The sequence below is a fragment of the Macaca mulatta genome, chromosome 7, assembly GCF_049350105.2.
Source record: "Macaca mulatta isolate MMU2019108-1 chromosome 7, T2T-MMU8v2.0, whole genome shotgun sequence".
Classification (NCBI taxonomy): domain Eukaryota; kingdom Metazoa; phylum Chordata; class Mammalia; order Primates; family Cercopithecidae; genus Macaca; species Macaca mulatta.
Window position 1 is genome coordinate 134,376,234 of NC_133412.1, and position 22,837 is coordinate 134,399,070.

At 42.5% G+C, this 22,837-nt stretch overlaps 1 protein-coding gene across 1 annotated transcript; it reads right to left on the reverse strand.

Annotated features, from left to right (window-relative positions):
- Positions 1-8,400: 8,400 nt before the first annotated feature.
- TMEM30B (transmembrane protein 30B) lies at positions 8,401-12,410 on the reverse strand. The gene has a single exon (XM_002805233.4). It carries the CDS (start codon positions 11,542-11,544, stop codon positions 10,489-10,491), a length of 1,056 nt encoding a protein of 351 aa, XP_002805279.4. The 5' UTR covers positions 11,545-12,410; the 3' UTR covers positions 8,401-10,488.
- Positions 12,411-22,837: the final 10,427 nt, after the last annotated feature.

Here is a 22,837-nt window from a genome sequence, read left to right on the forward strand (position 1 = left end):
AAATATTGTTATTTGAATAAAAATTAAATTTTTTTGATCACTTAATCGGAATGTATAGAAAGTCACATAATTATCATAAAATTTATAAACATCCAAACTTTACTCTCAGGAACTTTAATTAAGTAATTAATTTTTATTTAAGTTTTAAGTTCAGGGGTGCACGTGCAGGTTTGTTACATAGGTAAACTCACGTTATGGGGGTTTGTTTTACAGATTATTTCATCACCCAGGTATTAAGCCTAGTACCCGTTAGTTATTTTTCCTGATCTTCTCACTCCTCCCACCCTCCACCCTCTGATGGGCCCCAGTGTGTGTTGTTACCCTCTATGCGTCCATGTGTTTTCATCCTTTAGCTTTCACTTATAAGTGAGAACGTGCGGTATTTGGTTTTCTGAGGAGCTTTAATTTTTATAGCTACTATTTCACATGCACGTATACAATCACTTAAGAGCAGATTTTTTTTTTTTTTTTTTTTTTTTTTACTGTTATTTGCATTAGACCGAAAGGTAATTAAATGCTGGTGATTCTGTCTATGTCCAGTGGAGGGCAGTAGCGCACATCTTTAGAAACAGGATTCTCATTACAGATTGGACCGACATCAACCTGAGAAATCATACGCTGCGTTCCGTGTCTCTGCAGTCAGGCTCCGGTCACAGGCCCCGTCAGGAGCAGCAAGGCCACGGAGAGGTGACTTCAGGGGGCCAGGTGGCAAGAGTTGAATCCTTTTCTCAGTTCTGTAGAACGTCCTTCCCCAGCACCCGGGTGTACAGCGCAGGAAAAATGCAAGACTCTATGACATGCAAGGGGGCTGGCACGGAGCCTACTGCTTGCTGCTGAGTTTACCTTTGGTAGTAAATTTGAGGAAATGTGACTAAAATATACTTATTCCTTTCCCAAGATTTCTGTCTTGGGGTTAATTTCTACTTAGATTGCATGGCCTCCCGCTTTCTGCTCTGATGAAAGACAATGAGGTTGGGCACGGTGGCTCACACCTGTAATCCCAGCACTTTGGGAGGCCAAGGCAGGAGGATCCCTTGAGGCCAGGGATTCGAGACCAGCTCGGCCAACGTAGTAAGACCCCTGTCTCCACAAACATTTTTTAAAAAGAAAAAAGACAATGAGGAGATGTCATGGCTTTGGTGCTATGGGTATCCAGTGATACAAAAGCCATCTCTCCACACTAGCAGTGGCCAGGGTTTTCCCTCCTTCATACTATGTCTATACTCATCAAAACTGCAAGGAGACTTACCTGCAGGGGCGCCTGTGTTCTTTTGAACTTTCCATTAAAATGAAGTGCACTGGGCAGTAGTTCACCTAATGTCATTTTTGTTTTTCAACTTAAAGAAAACACATTTTAAAATTATCCAAATTTCTTAATGAGGTCGCAAATGCTTAGGAATGAATTATTCTAACCTTGTGCATTACTTGAGTCCATAGAAGCACTGGATGCAACACAGAAAAAAGTAGATTCTAAAGGTATCATGATGTGATGACTCACACCTGTAATCCTAGCACTTAGGGAGCCTGAGGAGGGAGGACTGCATAAGGAGTTGAAGGCCAATGAAGCCCACATAGCAAGACCGTGTCTCTACAAAAAAATTTAAAAATTAGCTGGGTGTGATGTCACATGCATGTAGTTCATGCTACTCGGGAGGCTGAGGTGGCAGGATCACTTGGGCCCAGGAGGTCATGGCTGCAGTGAGCTGTGATTGCATCACCGCACTGCAGCCTGGGTGGCAGAGCAAGACCCTGTCTCAAAAAACAAAAACACAAACAAGTAAAGGTGTCATGAAAGTGTAAGTCTTAGACTCCCTGCCCACATTTTCATCAGCACAGAGTAAATCCCCCAGACTGTTATTATTTTATCAGTGCTGAAGGGTGTATAACAATGTATGCACAACTTAAGGAATAATAGCAAGATGGACACTAGTGTACCCACCTCCCACAGTATTACCAGTACTTTGATACACCTGTTTGCTCTCCCTGCCGCCACTCACCCCTTCTCTCCCAGGGGTAACCACTCTCCTAAATTGTTATCTTTTCTGTGTTTTTCATTATAGTATGAATTTCTCTCTATTCTGTTCCATTGGTCTACTTCTCTACCCTACACTAAAATCACCCTGTCCAAGTCACTAAAGCTTTCCAATTAAGTCTTCATTTCTGGTAGGTCAAGTGAAATCCCCCTCCACCTTCTCACACCTTCAACTCCAGTTCTTTTTCAGGGCTATCTTGACTATTCTTGTTCCTTCACAGATTTAGTCTTAACATTCATGATTAATCATTATTTGCATAAAAACTAAAAGAAAATTAGAGGATGAGAAGTTGACTCCTTTAGTGAGCGTCTCAGTCGCCTAACCTGGTTTAAATTCTGGCTCTCCTTACTACCTGTGCTGCCTTAGACTAGTAATTTAACCTCTCTGAAGTTGGCTTCCTCATCTGTGAAATGCAGTTAATATTAGTACCTACTTCATAGGATTGTTGTGAGGAATACAATGTGATAGGCAAAGCACTTAGAACATTGCCTGGAAAGTGCTCAACAAATGGCAGCTATTTGTTTTGTCATTGCTGACTTGAATAGCCAGGGAGCTTCTGAAGTCACACTGCCCTCAGCTGGAATCCTGGCTGTCCCCAACCAGCTGCATAACACTGGACCAATTTCTTTCTCTCTCCAAACCTCTGTTTCTGAATTTGCGTAATGGGGATAATATTAGAGGTGTTTAAAGATGACATGAGTAAACCAAGGGAAATCACTTAGTGTGATGTCTGGTAAGCTGTATGTGCTCAACAGAATTTTAAGTAGGTTTCTTTCTTCTTCCTTTTTTTTTTTTTTTTTTTTTTGAGACAGAGTCTCAGTCTGTTAACCAGGCTAGTGTGCAATGGCGTGGTCTAGGCTCACTGCAACCTCCACCTCCCAGGTTCAAGTGATTCTTCTGCCTCAGACTCCTGAGTAGCTGGGACTACAGGCATGCGCCACCACAGCCGGCTAGTTTTTGTATTTTCAGTAGAGACAGGTTTTCACCATGTCGGCCAGGCTGGTCTCGATCTTCTGACCTCAGGTGATCCACCCTCCTCGGCCTCCCAAAGTGCTGGGATTACAGGCATGAGCCATCACGCCTGGCCCATAGATTTCATTTTTAAAGTGAATTGCATCTTAAGGCTAAAAATGGTCTGCACCCTTGCCTCTGAGTATCTACAAAAACACTTGCCTGGGAGTCATTGAAAAAGAATGCTGGCAGTAACAAAAAGTTGATAAAATCACCTCTTGTGATCTTGCAACTTTTCTTTGTTTTCAGCTATCGGAGGTGCAGGGAGGAGAAACTGTTCCTTACTCAGGGCTGGATTCTCTTTCCTGGGTCCCTCCTCTGGTTCCACAGCCTGCTTTACTGGCTGAGGGCAGACAATGCAAAGCCATGTCTTAACTTGTTTTCCAGAATCAGAGGAAAGTTTAACATAACAAAATTTTATAGCTCCTGCCCAGTAACATATATTACTTAAAAAAAAAAATACCTTTCCCTTATCATGCATTATTCTTTTACATGTACATTTTTCCTGACGTATTGAAGTAATATTCCGCGGTTTGCTATGAGTTGGAGGTTTATGGCCCTTCTGTGGCAGATCAGACCAAACATAACTCATTCATAGCTACTTAGTGCTCAGGGAAATAAACCCCTGAACTTAAATAACTATGGTGTGACCTCTGTAAAATATTATTTATGGCTTTAAAACTACTATTATGTAGATATCAAGATGTGCCAAATGTTATAAACCAAACACCAGCCAGCAAATGGGACAACTACTATTCCATTTATTTTCTTCCTTCCTTTCTGGGTATTTCTCTGCAAATACTACTTTCATTTAAATGGATTCTGGGGTAATTACCTGGCAGGGGAAAGCAATGTTTATTTACATTTTATTATAGAATATTACAGTAAGTAAAAAATTCTCTTTCACAAAGAAGCACCACAAAAATGTGAACATTCATTAACATACTGGAGTTTAATAGGAAAGATATTGATTACTTTTGAGCATAAAGTAACTATCCTCACTATCAATGAACTAATGTAACCCATCTGCTATTCATTTCTGCAAATTAATTTATGGAGGAAAACCTGACTGTATGTTTAAGTTATCCAGATGGGATACGCTGAGCATTTCCATGCTGTTAAGAATATATGTGCATTCTCAGCTCTCTTTAAGATTTTCAATGTTTAGAGTGCCATCTCTGCATCTTACATTATTAGATGCAGCTCTGCATCCAATAATTTCCTGAATTATTTTCTATGGATTCATCTATATTGTAGGAAATAAAATGTTCAGTGGTAAGAAAGTAGTGGAGTCATTGGTTTCCTAGTTGTCATTCAACACATGTTTGAGGACCCATCATGTGCTGGTTATGGTACTTGGCACTGGCAATAATAAGGATGAATGAGAAAAAAATTATCAGCTCTCGTGGGACTAGCAGCCTTAATATGGAGATAGATAAATGAATAATCAGCTTCTAGGCACATGGCAAATGCTCCAGAAAGAAATGGAGTGAGTACCAAGAGAGGACTAGCATAAGGACAGGGTGTGGGAGAGGCAAAGAAGACTTGCAAAGAACTTCACAGAGGATGAAAATACGGAGTCAAGTCTTAAGGAAGAATGAATGAGTAGATTCTGGTGGTCAGGTGGAGGAGCAAGACCAGCATAAGCAAAGACACAGAGGTTAGGGCCTCTTCAAATCATTCAATATGGCTGGAATTCGGTGGGGTGTTGGAGGAAAAGTGGATGAAGACTTAGAACGAGGCCAACCATGAAGGTGTGTATGTCCTGCTGAGGAGTTTACTTTCTCCTGTAGGCTGTAGGTAGACATGAGTGATTTTGCATTGAGGGGTAACATGATGAGACTTGTTTTGTGTAGCTCATTGTGGCTGTGATGTGGAAAATAAACTGGAGCCCGGGAAGGAGGCTTCTCCAACTTTCAGAAGAGAAATAGCAAAGCCCTGGGCCAGGGAAGTGATAAGAGAATTGACTGAAAGTGCATTTGGAATATAGAAGCAACAGGATCTGATAACTAGGTTGATTCTAAGAGGAAACAGAAAGGAAGAAGTCAGGGAGACAATTCAGGGGTCCTTGAGTGGATACAGGAGTCATTTTCAGCATTTGATGCTATTCTTGGAAGGATGGATTTGGAGAAGTGGCCGATGAAGTTAGTATGGCCCACACAGAAGTTTTGGTACCTATAGGGAGGGCATTCCGATGTGTTCAAGAGGTTTTTGGAAATGTGAGTTTGGAAAGAAGTTAGGGTTGGAGACACAGATTATGCCACTTATATGTATGATGTTCAGTAATGTTCTTAAAGATACATGAAAGGGAATATATGAGCTAATTAGCTCATCTAAGTAAAACTTAAGACCACAATTCAGTTGTTTGTAAACTACATTGAAATAACAGATAAGCCTTCATCCTTCAAGACCTGTAGGAAAAAACAAAAAGAGTAGAAACTGTTTTACATGCTGTCACTTAACATGAATAGGAAATGTTTCCTTTCCCATTTTGGATTCTTTAACAAAAATTGCAAATGTCTTTTGCTTATTAAAATAACAAGAATTAATCAGGTCTTCCTTTGAAAATACTCATAGTCCATTCCAATGATTGTCATTGCCTCATCCAGAAGTTATGCTTCCTATTTTTTTTAGAACATTACTTACTTTTATAGAGTTCTGTACAAAACTGAGCAAAATACAAAGGAATGTATTTCTACCTCATTGGTCTTGATGACTTTCTAACACTTCATGCATTTGGATGGATAAGATTAATGAGATCACGTAGTGTTAAGCACCTCGGACTTTCAGAACAAAGGCCTTTTAGAAGAACATAGTATCATTATTAATGACACATCATTTACAGTTTTCATCGGTAATGTAAGGTTTCAGCCACTATAATAGGAACTTAGTTAAGAGCTCAATGTAGAGGGCAAGGCTATTAGCTAAGGTTCTTGACAGTAATACCTTTTGCTTCTAAAGAAAAAGATAAATCACACTCAAATTGATCAAAAAGACAAGCCAAGGGGTTCAGAAAGAGGTGAGCCACCATTCACTTACTAAATTTCTCAAAGGCCTTGTCATCAATGAGTCCTGGTGGTGAGCCCTGCCCTCATCATGGGTTTCCTTTGCTGCCAATCCCTTGCCTTCTAGGTATCCTGCTTCTCCAGAAAAATGCCTCATGCTTCAGACCTCATCTTTCCCTTTATTCTCCTCTCCTGTCTCCCTACAATCCCCAAAGTTTATGTTGGGTTTCATTGCCACAGGATTTTTCTCTGTCCTAAGTGAACTTGGACAACAAAGTACATTAAATAAAGGAATGCTGGTGTGCTCTGGTAACCTAATTGACATGAGTACCGCTAATGACGGCAATCTTAATGCAAGGTGGCAAAGCAGTGGGGACACATTTTTTCCTGAATACGCGTTGTCAGTGTATTGTATTGCTAACAATCAGGTAAATAATGGAGGATGCCTGTGTACATAGCATCAACACTATTAGAAAAATTGGCAAATTCCTGACGAACTGCTGCTCTGATATAAGAATCTCTTTGGGACCTTAATATACTTCAGGCTCATGAAGACCTTCTTAATGACTCTTTTAAAACTACTCTGTTTTGGTTGGAGGAGACTTAAGAGACATTCTCTTGGGGGAAAAAAGTTAAAGTTAATTTTTTTTAAAAAATTGCCATATAAAGTCAGCCAGCTCTGTTTTAGGTAGAGAGAAAAAAATCTGGAACACAAAGAAATGTCCAATAAAAATAACAAAAGAGGGAATTTTTTTTTTTTTTTTTTAAGACAGAGTCTCACTCTGTCACCCAGGCTGGAGTGCAGTGGCATGATCTCGGCTTACTGCAACCTCTGGCTCTCAGGTTCAAGCAATTCTCCTGCCTCACCCTCCTGAGTAGCAGTCACTACAGGCGCCCACCACCACGCCTGGCTGATTTTTGTATTTTTAGTAGAGGCGGGGTTTTACCATGTTGGCCAGGCTGGTCTCGAACTCCTGACCTCAAATGATCCATCCACCTTGGCCTCCCAAAGTGCTGGGATTACAGGCATGAGCCACCACGCCTGGCCGGGAATTTACTTTTTAATTACGTATATGCCCTTGGACTTCTTATATCCAAGGGCATATAGGGAACTAGTTGATGACCTTGCAGCTCTACCAGCAACTCTGAGAGTTAACTCAAGATTGTTGAGATCTCCCATGACAGGAAGATGGCAACAGATTTTAAGTAAGGTAGAAAGGGTTTTGATTATATATTATGAAGTGGTATTTGCTCTAAAGGAAATTCCAGACTTTTAGTCTGTCTCTGAATTTTAATAATTACATAGGCCAGGTTTGGTGGCTCACACCTGTAATCCCAGTACTTTGGGAGGCCAAGGAGGGCAGATCATTTGAGGTCAGAAGTTCAAGACCAGCCTGACCAACATGGTGAAACCCCATCTCTACTAAAAGTACAAAAAAATTAGCTGGGCATGGTGGTGTGTACCTGTAATCTCAGCTATTTGGGAGGCTGAGACATGAGAATCTCTTGAACCCGGGAAACGGAGGTTGCAGTCAGCCAAGGTCACATTATAGCACTCCAGCCTGGGCAACACAGTGAGACTCTGTCTCAAAAATAATAACAATAATAACTTTATACTGAGCAAATTGGTTAGTTGATTTGATTGTGGAGATACCCGGAAAATCTTTCGTGTCATATTACTGTTTTAATTTTTTTAACCATCTGAGGAAATACAGTGACATATTACTGTTTTAGGAGCTCTCACCAACTACTTTACTTTCTCTTTTGTGCTTTTATTTTACAAAGTTAGGTCAAAGCTCATTTCCAGTCCAATTGTTGAGGTTCACTCTTTTCTATCTCACTTCCCGAAGATACCTCCAGCCAGGGAACATTTACTGGGCAACAAGGGAATTCAGGCCAACAAGAAGCCTGAGACACCAGACAAAAGGCTACAGCACAAGGGATCATTGCAGGAAAATGTATCCCACTTCAGTTTTAAAGTTTCTGCTGCTTTGAAGTCCAAAATATCCAATAAATAATTGCAATTTATAATTCAAGTAAAATGCAGAAGACTACTATGATCACATTCTTTAATAACTTTTAACACTACAAAAAATTTTAAATTGACATTTATTAAATTCAAACAGTATTTGAGGACTATCTAGTTTATATACATGTTGAGGTTGATAAAGTTCAAATTCTGTTTTAGGAAGTCAACAATGAATTGAGTTCATTTTAACTGAATGTTATTATAAAAGATGGTTTTCTTGCTGCAGTGTAAATCTGCTATTAAGAAATTAGCAAAGTGGCTAGTGCTGTTTGTGCCTTTAAGAGCATAGTTCAAAAGAATCAAGCAAAGTCGATAACAAAGGTAAGACAAACATAACCTTTATTCTCTCTCAAAAACCCGGAGAACAGGGCCTGGAACCACATTCATTAATTTAATCAGAATCAGAATACTTTAACTTTCATAGCCTCATTTAACATTTTATAGCAATATACTGATCATTCTAAAAATAACAAAATACATGTTGCTCTCAGCTACATAGTAAAAAATGTAGTAAATTCTCCTACCCAAAATAGAGGAGGGCTGGGCTAGTGAGCTGCTCAAACATTTGTAACAAATAAAAATTTCTCTATGTACATATAATGATCATATTTTCATAGCCTAAAATCACCATACAAAATCTAATAATAAAATTGTGTCGTGTTCAGGAGTTGGGAGGCCAACACATTGAATTAACAAAGTGTTTTTGGTATATGCAAATAATGGGATAGAATATCTTGACTCAGGATTGTCCCAGAAGTTCTAAGGCAGATGTCAATGACATGCACATTGTTCATTGTTCAGTAATTTTCAAAGACTAGAATAAACTATGTAAACTATTCAATACAATTCAATATTACTTAACTGCTAAAAAAATACTTCAAGATCTTGCACTGCCTTAAGTGAATGAGTATAATCAAATTAATAATTGGAAAATAGCTTAATAGCAGGCACTGAAGAATTCTGACAAATACCAAATAACTGTTTGCATTTACAAATAAACTGGTAAGATGATATCACAAAGGGGTTTTTTTAAAGTTATTTTGCCATACAAGGTTTTTTAAAAATAAAACGATTGCTTCTTAGAATAACTTTAAACATATTGATTGATGTTAGTCAATCAAAATCAATTGAATTATTTTAGTTGAGTTTTAACGTCATCTCAAAGGTTCAAATAATCTTAAGATTCTAGTTTACATAAAAGACTATATATGCCTTAGCACTGATTCAAATATGATTACTAGGAATCAACAGATTTCATTTGAAAAGATAAATTTTTTTCCAGATGCAAGGGAAAAGGTATGAAGCCCTTTCTAAACACACACACGCACACTAAATGATAAAGAAGATTGAGCTAGGAGACATAGATGTGACTTTAGGGAACTTACTTTCCCTCGAAGATCTCTTCCAGCTGTCTGATTCTAGGTTAAAGCATTTCCTCTGAACTGTACAAACTGGCCTCACATTTTCGAGTTTCTACACAGTACCTGGCAAAGTTTGCCTGTTTGCTTTTATACCAAAATACTAAAATATTAAATGAATAACATAAACCCTGTCCTACAACTCTGTATGCCAACTAGTTTTCCCGAGATAGTGATTTTTTAAAAATTCATTCCACAAGTCATCAAGAGCTTCCTACGTTCAAGGCAGAGTGCCAGACCAAACCTGGAACATCATGGTTGTCACTGCCCCCGGGAACAAATTACTATCCAAAAAAGTGAACTCAGTTGACTGCTTCAGGCCCAACCTGGTTCAGGGTCGTGATTCCCAAATTTGAGGGAGTATGGGACTCTCCAGAGGAGTTTGTTAAAACACAGCTTCGAGGGTCTCATCCCAGCCTTACTGTGACTGAATCTCTGGTTGGTGTCTCCTAATCTACCTGCATATTTAACAAGCATGTTCTCCCTCACGCTTCCACATCTCTGCAGGTAATTTGTGGGCCTCACTCTCCATTCCAACCCACTCCCCTCACCAAAGAAAAGAAAACCACAGTATTGTAGTGGCAAAAGCTCTAGACTCAAGAGTCAGGAGTCACTTGCAGCTGCCTGATCTTAGTTACTTCACATTGCTAGGTCTCTCAATCTCTTCCTCTGATAGGGGTTGAACAGGAGTCTCCATAGGGATCCCTTCCCTTCTCAGACTTGAAGAACCTCACATGGCAACTCGGTGTCGTGAAGGAGGTGGGAAGAGTTTGCAATGATGTTTCACTCTGCAGTCAACATCCCTCCCCGCGGCAAGACAGTCTAGCGAGCCCCCCAAGAGCAAGGGGGTAATTCCCTTCTCTGATCCCCTCATTCACAAAGGGAGGAAAAGCGAGGAGAGGTTGGAATTGGGCCAGGGGCGAGGAGGAGATGCCAGAAGAAGCTCGGAAGAGTTTTGGCAAGAAGCAGGAAGGATCCCTGGAAAGCTGGAATCACTCCTCGTCGTCGTCGTCCTGGTCCTGGTAGCGAATGTAGACGATCAGCATGACAAAGCCGGTGAAGATGCAGAGGGAGCCGACGACCAGGTAGGCGATGCCGAGGAAAGGGTTCTTGCCACCCATCCACGAGATGCTGCTGAAGATGAGGAGCTTGTGGCCGCCGAACGCGCGCACCGGGTAGTTGTAGGTGATGTTGACGCGGTAGGCGCCCCGCGGCAGCCCGGCCGAATAGTTGCCCTGGCGGATGCGCGCATACAGCTTGCGGAACGTGGGCAGCGCCGCCGTGCGCATCCACACCACGAAGTCCTGGTTGATGAAACCGGTGTTGTTGGGGTCGGGGCTGAGCTCGTAGACCGGCCGGCGCCAGTTGGGCGGGGGCGCCGTGCCCTGGAAGGCCAGCGCCAGGCTGCCGTTGACCAGCGGCGGGTTGCGGAACTTGACGTGGTAGTCGGTCCACCAGGCGATGCCGGAGCGGTCGAGCGGCACCTCGACGTAGAGCCCGCCTGGCAGGCGCTGGTGCCAAAGCGAGAAGGAGTCGTTGAAGAGACTGTTGGCGATGGCGCCGCAGGGCGCGATGGGCAGGCCGGCCGCGCTGAGCTGGTAGGGGGCGCACTCGTTGACCGGGTGGCGCAGCGCGCTGGGCAGCCCGCTCAGCTGCTCGTCGTCGCGGGACACGCCGTAGCGCCGGTTGTTCTGGTAGAAGTTGGTCAGCTCGTAGTAGAGGTACACGGGGCCCTGGAAGAGCTCGGGCAGCGAGAAGGACCAGGCGCACGAGCAGGGGGGCGGCGGCGCGCGGCCCTGGCCAGCCTCGGCGCACACCGAGCAGTTGCTGGTGCCCGAGTCGCCGGTGTAGTCGTACTCCAGCTCCTTGATGCCGTTGGAGGAGTAGTAGAGGCCCAGGCCCAGGCCAATGAAGGCCAGGCCCGCGCAGAAGAAGAGCGGCAGCGCGATGCTGGCCGACAGCAGCGGCTGCCAGGCTGGGAGGCGCTGCTGCGTGAAGGCGGTGTTGTCGGGCTGGTGGGCGCCCCGGGCCGTGGCGCTCCAGGTCATGGCGGCCGTGCGGGGACCGACGCGTGGGCTGACCGAGGGGGGCCCCGCCGCGCGAGCCTGGGGACTGCTGGCGGGTCGGGTTTCCAGCCGGCTCAGGTGGGTTTTTGCCCGGGCCCCGCCTCTGCCTCCCTCACAGGTGAGTTTAGTTCCAGGCCCTACAAGCAGTGCCCACACCCCCCAGTTCCGCCTCCGCCCAGGTGCGCTCCACCGTCGCGGGTCACCGGGAGCCGCACCTCGCTCGCCCCTTCCGAGGTGAGCAGGTGGGTGTTTTTTACCTCACCTGGTAGACTCAGTCTCGCCTTTCCTCTCAGTCCGGGTCATGGGACTCCAGCTCCTCCTCTCCAAGGTGAGTGGCGGCCCCGGACTGCCTCTGAGTGGCTCATACCTGGCTCAGGTACCACCTTCTCTTTCGCCTTCCAAGTGACTGGATTTCCTGGGCCAGTCTCCCGAAATCAAAAGGCGCTCCGGCCTCCTCTCCTGAGGGCTTGCACCATGTCCGGGAGGCTTGAAGATTTCAGGTTGTTAATCCCCTGTTATTTGCGGGGAAAAGGTGACTCTAGACCATTTTGTCTTTTAGGTTAGCTTCAGAAAACCCTTTCGCCCAGCTTTCAGTCTCAAGTTGGGAGTGTCCGGGGAATTACGTTGTGATAAATCTGTTTCGAATTCAACGCCTGTGTTCAAATTTTAGCTTTTTTTTTTTTTTTTTTTTAAGGGAAAATGATTTTCTGGCCAGATCACCCAGTCTGGCTGTATAACTAGGAAATGTGGAAAGTTCTCTAAAAATAAAATGATCCTTAAAAAGAATCAAAGGCTGGAGAGGTTCAGAGCCTTTAAATAACTCTCTAGCTGGTGGAGAAACCAAGAAAGGAAGAAATGTGCTGGACTACATGTGATTTTGTTTTCTTTTCAGATTATTTGCCTGACTAGAGAAAGGCCCAATCCAAGGTCCCAGGAGACCTAGCTGCTATCCACAAAGAAATCTGGAGTGTCTGGCCTAAGGAGGTGAACTACAAGAATGTATAGGATTTATTATAAAAAGAACTCAAATTAGCTCCCTAGGTTGTGTGGGATTCTGGCTTGCTTTTTTAAAAATCTAGGTTGGTATAACATATACCAAGGGGGTATTGGGACATTCTGATTTCTTACTAAATCTTCCCTAGGTATTGTGTTCTTGCTTCTCCTCCAGCTTGTAAAATGCAAGTAATACAAATGTTTTCTCTATTACACTACACCTAGCATAATATAGTGTATTCAGAAGTCATTCAAAACCCACTGAAACTTGGAAAGTTAAAATGCGTATTAAATTGAACAGAGGAATTTTGTTAGCATCTTCCAGGTATTCAGTCCTATGCTAATTAGACAAAAAAGGACCTTTGACCTCAAGGCATTTGCAGTCTGATAGGGGACATATTAGGAGTAAGAAGCAAAATAGCCAATAATATCTATTTATCATAGGGTGTAATTAAGTATCAAATTGCACTCTATAAGTCACACTAAAATTAAAAAGTAATATTGTTTTAATACTGGAACATTGATTCCATGTTGTTAAATGAATGCAAGTTGGAAACTTTAGGTATTAGAGAAGACTGAGGGAAATTCAAGTGACTTGAATTTCAATTCCCTCACTTCTTATCATACCCCAAGAGAGGAAGTTCCAAAATTCTCAACAAGTTCCCATAGTGTGATTCAGTCTCCATTCACCATTTTTTTCAATAAAGAATAAATAGTTCTTTGTATCATTATGGTTGAGTTCCACCCACCCCTGTATCATTGAATCACTAGTCCAGACAACTATCCTCTAGAAGGAATTCAGTTTTCACAACTTTAGTAGATTTTTTTTTTTTTTTTTTTTTTTTTTTGAGAGAGAGTTGTCTCCCTCAGTTGTCCAGGCTTGTCTCAAACTCTTGAGCCCAAGAGATCCTTCTGCCTCAGCTTCCCAAATTGTTGGGATCATAGGTGTGAGCCATCACACCAAGCCTATCTGGTAAATCTTAAGTCTTTTTCTAGTAGATCACCACCACACCCTAAAAGTGCAAGCCCCATTCTTGAGCTCAGAGCCTTTCCTCCTTTTCTCCTATCCTTGGATGACCTAAAGGTACTAGTTTATTCATTCCGTGACAGATTTTCAAAGTCAAAAGAGAATGTTTAAAGACAAGGAATGGTCAACAGAGTTAAACACAGCTGAGTGTTCAAGTGAGATAAATGAAAAGGAACTAGGGGGTTTGACTTTTGTGGGAGCACTTTGGGTGGTTTGTGTGGCAGGAATCAAGTTATCATCAGGTGCAGGGAAGGGGAAGTAGATAGCAAGATAGGAAGACACTCTTTTTTTTTTTTTTTTTTAGAGATGAGGTCTTGCTGGGCATGGTGGCTCGCCTATAATTCCAGCACTTCGGGAGGCCAAGGCAGGAGGATCACTTGAGCCCAGCAGTTTGAGACTAGCCTGGGCAATATAAGGAGATGTTGTCTCTACAAGAAATTTAAAAAATGATCTGGGTGTGGTGGCATGTGCCTGAGGCCCCAGCTACTCAAGAGGCTGAGGTGGGAGGATCGCTTTAACCAGGGATGTCAAGGCTGCAGTGAGTTCTGATTGCACCACTGTACTCCAGCCTGGACAACAGAACAAGACCCTGTCTCAAAAAAAAAAAAAAAAAAAAAAAAAAGAGGCTGAGGTTCAAAAGGAGAAAGCCCATTTTTAGAAATCTGTGGAAAGGGAAGGAGAAAGGCAAGTGATAACTGTCTAGAAGAGCATGTATCCTAAAGGAAAGGCTTCTTTTATAGAGGTCAGAGAAGTGTTTATTCTGAGAGAAAAAGATAATCGTGCAGATGAGGATGAAAAGAGGGGTGGCAAGTTCAGTGATGGTTCAAAGGCAGGAGCAGGCTGGAGATGCTGATCCACCAGCCAGACCCACTGGTTTCAGATAACAGGTGCAGGGTTATCTCACCTCTGAAACGAGAGGGCAGGGTGATAAAAATGCCCTCTGCAGAATGCAACTGGGCATTGGGCTCCCGCACCTCAGGCTGGGAGAAAGAAATGACTGAGTGTGACCAGCATATGGTGGTTTTCAGGGCAGATGAATTTGAAAGATAAAAAATTCAAGGTATTGCAGTCCTTGTGGAGGGGTGGCTAAAGTGATGCGCCTTAGTAGTTAATCTGAATGGCGAAGAAAATGAAACCAATCCTGTGGATCAAAAGAAAAATAAGATACTGGTAGATTGGCAGTCCTAATGATGTTAATTGGCAAGTGCCGTGAAAACTGGGAGGAAAAAGTACTGGTATGAGATGGGGTGTTAAAGATTTTGAAGGTGAAGCTGTACCAAGGTCCACATATACACTATATTTCCCCTTCCAGCTCATAAGTTCCGAGAGGTGGAAGACTGATACAGATATATGTTGTCACGTTCCTCAGAGTTCACTATGTAAGGAAGGTTCAGATCTCATGTCTCTCATTTTATTACACATGTTGTGATGTATTAAAGGACACTTGGATCATGTAAACTCTTTAATACCAGTAAAATAAGAAACAAGTTCACTCTAAACAATTCTTTTTTTTGTATCAGTATTATTAAGAACTCAAAGGAAAAGAAAAAAGGCATTTCTAGTCCAAATACTGCTAAAATTACTTCATTTTTTTTCATTTTATCTCCCAGACTTTATCCATGTAAATATGTAATTTTTAATAGGTTGTAATTAAGATATATACACAATTATTCTAGTTGTCAAATTACCTCATTTTGGAATGAGATGAAGATTGAAATAAATATTTTCTATGTTCCTTAATGGTGCCATAATTCATAGGTCTATCATATTTAACTGTTGTTGGACATGTAGGTTATATCCAGTTTTTCAGTATTCCAAAGAATATGATAGTGACCATCTTTTTTACATATAACACTTTAAAAAAAAAACTTTGTGTCTCCCTTTCCCCCTAACGTTTTCTTTCAGATTTTTTTCTTTAGGATATATTTCTAAAAGTAGGAAAGGGACTTAAAGGTCAAACTCTTTAAAAATACATATTGCTAGAGTCATATTTACACTGCCACACCAATGTATATACTTTGATACTTTCACCAAAAATTTGCCAACAAAACGAAGAGCTAACCACGGAATATATTTAGTCTATGCCAATAAACTCTCAGATATTAGGAGAATAGTATAGGATAGGGGAAAGAATGCTGGCCCAACCTTAAGGAAGTTCAGATTCTACCCTGGAAGTTCCTTAGGATATAACTATGTGACCTTGGTCAATTTGCTTAACTTCTCTGTTCTCATAATTGCTTATCGGCAATCATATCTGCAAAATGATTGTTAGTGTGTCTTTTTTTAAGCAAAGATTTCTGTTCCTCGTCTTCCTTACAATGACTCACTGAATAATAGCTATCATTTATTGAGTGCCCTCTGTGAGCCAGAGCTTAGAGTCACTGTGTAAGCATGTTATGTACATTGTCCCGTCTAATTCATACACAAATGGGGGCATTCGGTACAATTATCATACTCAATGAACTGATGCAAAACTAAGATTAAAGCCAGTGCAATGGAGGCTGCCTGAGTTCTCATAGTTGTAATGGAGAGATGAGGGATTCAAAGGTCAGCTTAATTCCAACGTCCTGCATCTTCAACCACGCTACACTGTAAGGCCTTGGCATATTTCCTTCTCAAAAAACCCCAAAAATGTTAACCTTGAACCAATGTTTATTGTTGCAGATCTTCTCTTAACACCCCAAAGATAAGCAAATTCTGTTCCATTTACACAGAGTCCCAGGAACAGCTGAGTTGCTTGTATTTTTGTTTTTACAAAAGCTTTTGTTTTAAAGCCAACTTTTGTTTAGCATGCTCATTTCTCTTGCTAAAATAAAAATAACTTCACTAGTCTGGCTGTTCTCAGATTTTGCATTTAGTTCATTTAATTCATGACTATTTATCTTACTGTAACAGAACCTGGGATTTTAATTGGCATTCCCTTATATAGGTTTATACTGCTCAAGATTGTTGCCTATTACTCTGCCCATGGGGCAGCTTTTATTTAAAAAGAATCAAATTAAATTGCTTCATAAAATTACAGCATGTGCTCAGAAAAGTTTTAAAAAAATTCAGTGTGCCTGGACTTCATTTTTTATTAAGAACTGCATTCAGCAGACTTCCTGTTTCAAAAGTTATGGAGTGGTACCCCCTAGTGGAAGATGCAGAGAAACTTTAGTTAACTAGCACCGTAAGCTCCAGAGGCACAAAAGACAGAAGCGAATTCTCTCCACTCCCTGCCGCGGTGTGTTGGTTCTTTGTCACTAACTTACTGCAAAACAGTGGTCAAGGAGAGGGTGAACTCACACCTGTAATCCCAGCACTTTGGGAGGCTGAGGCAGGTAGATCACCTGAGGTTGGGAATTCGAGACCAGTCTGACCAACATGGAGAAACTCCATCTCTACCAAAAATACAAAATTAGCCGGGCGTGGTGGCACATGCCTGTAATCCCAGTTACTCGGGAGGCTGAGGCAGGAGAATCGCTTGAACTCGGGAGGCAGAGGTTGCAGTGAGCCGAGATCGTGTCATTGCACTCCAGCCTGGGTGACAAGAGCAAAACTCCATATCAAAAAAAAAAAAGGGGGCGAACTGTGAGCACAGTTGGGTGGGTTGAGTTGAGTTGCAGGGGGCAGTATAAAGTGAAAAATGGGACTGAGATGGGTAACAAGGTCTTAAACAGCAGAGGCGTTAGGTATGGGATGGCCAGATTAAAAGACAGTTGGCAGGGTGCAGTGACTCACACCTATAATCCCAGCACTTTGGGAGGCCACGGCAGGTGGATCACTTGAGTCAGGAGTTAGAGACCAGCCTGGCCAATATGGAGAAACCCTGTCTCTACTAAAAATACAAAAATTAGCCAGGCGTGGTGGCATGCACCTGTGATCCCAGCTACTCGGGAAGCTGAGGCAGGAGAATCGCTTGGACTTGGGAAGCAGAGGTTGCAATGAGCTGAGATCACACCACTGCACTTCAGCCTGGGCAACAGTGCAAGACTCCATCTCAAAAAAAAAAAAAAAAAGAAGAAAAGAAAAAAAAAAAAAGGATAAACCAGCAAGGATAGGGTTGGACTTGAATTGCGTGGGTAGAGTTTGGCTGTAGGGGTTGTGCTTGGTGAGTTGGCAGGAGAGCAACACCAGAATAGGCAGAGGACAAGTTAGGTGACAGAATTGAGATAGAGGGAAAGGAAGAGCTCCATACTGGTAAGAAGAGAGGGGGTTGACTCAAAAGTGAATTAGGACCACGCCCGATGGCTCACGCCTGTAATCCTAGCACTTTGAGAGGCCAAGGCAGGCAGGTCACTTGAAGCCAGGAGTTTGAGACCAGCCTGGCCAACATAGCGAGACTCCATCTCTACTAAAAATACAAAATTACCTAGGCATGGTAGTGCACACCTGTAATCCCAGCTACTCGGGAAGTCGAGGCATGAGAATTGCTTGAACCTGGGAGGTGGAGGTTGCAGTGAGCTGAGATCATGCCATTGCATTCCAGCCTGGGCGACAGAGTGAGATTCTGTCTCAAGGAAAAAAAAAAAAAAAAAAAAGAGAAACTGAATTAGACTGCCCAGTGTGGCCAGTGAGAAGGGTTTATACCCAAAGTGAGGACTGGAAGAGGGACGGGGACACCATGACAGTGTCTTGGAGCCTGCCAATCTTTTGAGGCTAGAAGCCACCTCCTCTGCCATCCTCTGTCCCCAATGTAGTGAAACTCACTGGTTTGGGGAAGTCTTCACCTCAGCGACTTCAGACTGGCTTTATCCTCTGCATAGTGACTATATCTATTTGAAACTTTGGAAATTTCTTATTTATTAGGTAAATAATTAAACATTTCAAAAATTTCAGAAAGTTATCAGATTTTAAAATTGAATAAATATCTGTTGCTACATCAGAGCAAAGCCATATATAACAGCCATAAACTAGGAAGGGAGGGGTGACATCCTCTAGGAAAACCGAGGTGTCCAACAAAGACATGCTTAGATGTCCTTCCCTGTGTGAGATCATCAATAAGCCAAATATGCATGCACTCTTTTTTTCATTTTTCCCCCAGAACCACCAGGAAAAATGAATAAATAAAAATTAAATTTTAATTTTTTGTAGAAAGAGAGTCTAGCTCTGTTGCCCAGGCTGGTCTTGAACTTCTGAGCTCAAGCGATCCTCCTGCTTCAGCCTCCCAAAGTGCTGGGATTACAGGCATGAGCTGCAGTGCCCAGCCTTAATAAACATACTTTCAATTCCATTACCTAGGTCACTGATTCAAAGGCAAAAACACCTCTTAGTCCAGCACCCTAGGAACCTATGTCATGTGCGCTGATCAATACTGACTCGTTAATATTCAATCTGGAGATCGTATACCCATGGAGGGTTGCAGGGGCCCCTGACTTTTTCCCTGAATGCTAACTCTGAATTCGTAATGGTTGTGTTTAAATTTTTAGTTTTCTTTCTGTAGGAAAAGTTCTGTGAGGATGGCTGCATTGTGTCACTTCTAAGCCAAAGTTTGGGAATCTTAATGGAACCCAGACTGTAGATGATACCAGGAAGTTCACTCAGAGCAGGCTCTGATGTGATGATAGGAGCTCTGGGAGCCACTTACCTACTTCAGCTTGATATTTCATCTGGCGATTCTCTTTGACTTAGTCGGAAATTTCTGGGATGCAAGGAATGGAAACTTATTCAAGTCAGCTTTGATAAAGAGGTTGTTATTGTTTAGAGATGAGGGATGTCACAGAAGGAAGAATTGAAGGAAGCAGATCTGGCTGTCACAGGAGTAGAACGTCATCAGGCAGCTCCCTTCTCTCTGCATTGTCTGTTGCCTCTGCTTCTCTCTGCAGCTCAGGCAGGCCATCTTCAGCAAGGCTCTTGGTTTTTGCACCTCCAAAGTTTAGTTTCTATGGCTTTTGGTTGCCGCAGCTTTAACTCTGGCACCAGTGCTATATCACCTTACAGGTGATACAGGCATGAACCACCACACTCAGCCCCACTTTTAAAACATTACTGGGTAAGCAGATTCCTTAATAAGAACATCTATAAACCCAAGTCATGTGTAAAGGAAAGGTACCAGCTTGATGAGGATCTAGATCCAAAGAGGACCAGTTCAGGGAACTAAGCATGTATAGGCTGGGCATAAAAATCTTGAGGTGAACATAGTAGCCATCTTCAGCATCCTTAAAAGGCAAGGAGTGATTTTATTCTGTATTACTCCAGAAAATGAACCTAGAATACATGAGGGTCATTACCAAGGAAACTGCCAAGGCCAGGTGCAGTGGCTCACACCTGTAATCCCAGCACTTTGGGAGGCCAAGGCAAAAGGATTGCTTGAGCATAGGAATTTGAGACCAGCCTGGGCAACATGGCAAAATCTTGTCTTTATAAAAAATACCAAAATTAGTTAGGCATGGTGGCGTGTGCCTGTGGTCCCAGCTACTCGGGAGGCTGAGGTGGGAGGATCACTTGGGTCCAGGAGGTGGAGGCTGCAGTGAGCTATGATCGTGCCACTGCACTCCAGCCTGGGTGACAGAGTGAGACCCTGTCTCAAAAATAAAATAAGTATTGAGGGTGACTTTACACAATAGAACAACATACAAAAAATACTTCACAGCATAAGAGTGAAGGCAGAAGGAATATATTTTGTAAAATAGAATGGAGCTGAGTGAGAAGCTGGTTTGTGAAGCATCTGCCATGAAATCCTGTGGCCTTGCTGGTGGTTATCTATAGGGCTGCCTCAAGTTTCCTATGGCCAGAGAAGGGAAAGGATAAGTCATTGCATCTGTGAGAGAAAAGAAGCCATTAGCTCAGAAGAACTTTAAAGATTTCTGCCTCAAAGAATAGGAAAAATGTGGCCAGGAACAGAGGCTCACGCCTGTAATCCTAGCACTTGGGGAGGCCGAGGCAGGCGGATCACAAGGTCAGTAGATCGAGACCAGCCTGTCCAATATGGTGAAACCTCGTCTCTACTAAAAGTACAAAAGTTAGTTGGGCGTGGTTGCGGGCACCTGTAATCCCAGCTACTCAGAAGGCTGAGGCAGGAGAATTGCTTGAACCCAGGAAGCAGAGGTTGCAGTGAGCCGAGATCGCACCAGTGCGCTACAGCCTGGGCGACAGAGCAAGACTCCATTTACAAATAAATAAATAAATAAATAAATAAATAAATAAATAAGAAAAATATGTTCTGTTCTCCTTGGGATTCTCCCGGAGATGTTGTGAAATCAGGGAAAAATAACATCTTTAACAACATACTTACGGTAAATACCTCAGTCAGTTCTTAGGATTGTTTCCTATAACATCTGCCAGAGTGAGACAGAATGGTGCTCGGTCAAAGCACAATTCAGAGGCCCCATGATCCAGTCTGGGTGTGCCATTCTGCCCTGATGTCTAAGGATGGGTTAGAGGACCTAACAGTGTTTCCAAGATGTCCTCTGAGGGGCAGCTTCCCAACATCCCATTCTCCTGTCCTTGGACTGCTAAGAAAGACAAGGTTTGAACAAGGATTCTGTGGTTTAGAGAGTTTGAAACGGACCTAAAAGAAATGAGTGCATTGCTCTCCTTCACATAATCCTCTGCAAATATCGCTCATTTCCCAAAGTTCAGTAGTTAAGGAGTAGCAGTGAGTTACAAGATTAAACATCCTTCAGTTAATAGGATTTCTTGGAAAAAAAAAAAAAAAAGATTAAACATCCTGATAAGTTCCCGGCACACAGAGCATCCATGTTGCCAGTTAAATACAGAGCCATATGTTTTAATAAGCCAGCAAGCTAGGGAGGGATTGACAACTTCTTATTAAAACTGAGGTACATAGCAGGGACATATGGTAGACAGAAGGCCACTGCACCTCAGCTTGGAGGTAGGCTAAGAAAGGACTGTCTGTCTGTGCTCAGATTCTCCTTAAGAAATAATTTAGTGTTTGCTCCAACAAGACAATATACCAAGTATGGCGTCAGTGATTTTAGCCTGAAAAAAATTTAAATTTCTTATAACCAATGTCAGTTTTATCCATAAACAAATCTCAGTAAGTCCCTTATAGAACATCTAGCTTTTTATACTGAGAAGGGTATATGTGCATATGTTTTAAAATAAAATATATATAAATTAGAAAGTTGGTTTTGGATTTAGAGAAACCAGCCCTTCTTTGTGATAACAATAGCTAAGATCAATTGTCTATTAATGCCCTCTGGTTCTTCTTTTTTTTTGAGACAGAGTCTCGCCCTGTCACCGGGCTGGAGTGCAGTGGTGCAATCTTGGCTCACTCCTACCTCCACCTCCCGGGTTCAAGCAATTTTCCTGCCTCAGCCTCCCCAGTAGCTGGGACTACAGGTGTGTGCCACCATGCCCAGCTAATTTTTGTATTTTTAGTAGAGACGAGGTTTCACCATGTTGGCCAGGATGGTCTCAAACTCCTGACCTCAGGTGATCCACCCACCTTGGCCTCCCAAAGTGCTGGGATTACAGGCGTGCGCCACCGTCCCCAGCTGCCCCCTGGTTCTTGATAATAAAACCATAGCACTGATGAACCGGAGAAAGCTTCTGATGAACCAGAGGAAGGTCTGTGTATTTTTTGTAATTGTAGTCAACACTGTATCTAATCCTCAATGGACTATTACTCTTGATCTTGAAACACAGTGGTATTAAGTGCAGGTTTCCTACAAGTTTTTGTGGCTGAGGGTGAGAGTGGGGATGGGGAATCAATACTGAGCTTGCATATTTCGGCCGATAACTGATTTCAGTCATCTGAGTCAAAGATTATGGAAAGGTCAATAAAAACTGTGAGCACTCTTAGGTTCTTATCAGATTGCTCCACAAAATTGATAAAGAATTTAATAATGATCAGTGGTGAAATAGGTGGGCCTCTAGAACCTTGTGTAGAACATTGGCCCAAAAGTCCCAGAACTCACATTTTATCAGTCAGGAAGTGGCATGTATTTTAGATGAACCACCTAGTAAATTAGGAGGAGAGCTTAAAAATTACCTTTGGGAAAAATGTGACAGACCAAACTCTGGTCCAATAAGGAAAATTTTCTCATTAAAAATATCACCAAGGGCCAGGCACGGTGGCTCATGCTTATAATCCCAGCACTTTAGGAGGCTGAGATGGGAGGATCACTTGAGCCCAGGAGTTCAAGATCAGCCTAGGAAACATAAGAAACCCTGTCTCTACAAAAAAATTTTAATTAGTCGTGTGTGGTAGTGCACACCTGTGGTCCTAGCTACTAGGAAGGCTGAAGTGGGAGGATTGCTTAAGCCCAGGAGATCATGACTGCAGTGAGCTGTGATCACACCAGTACACTC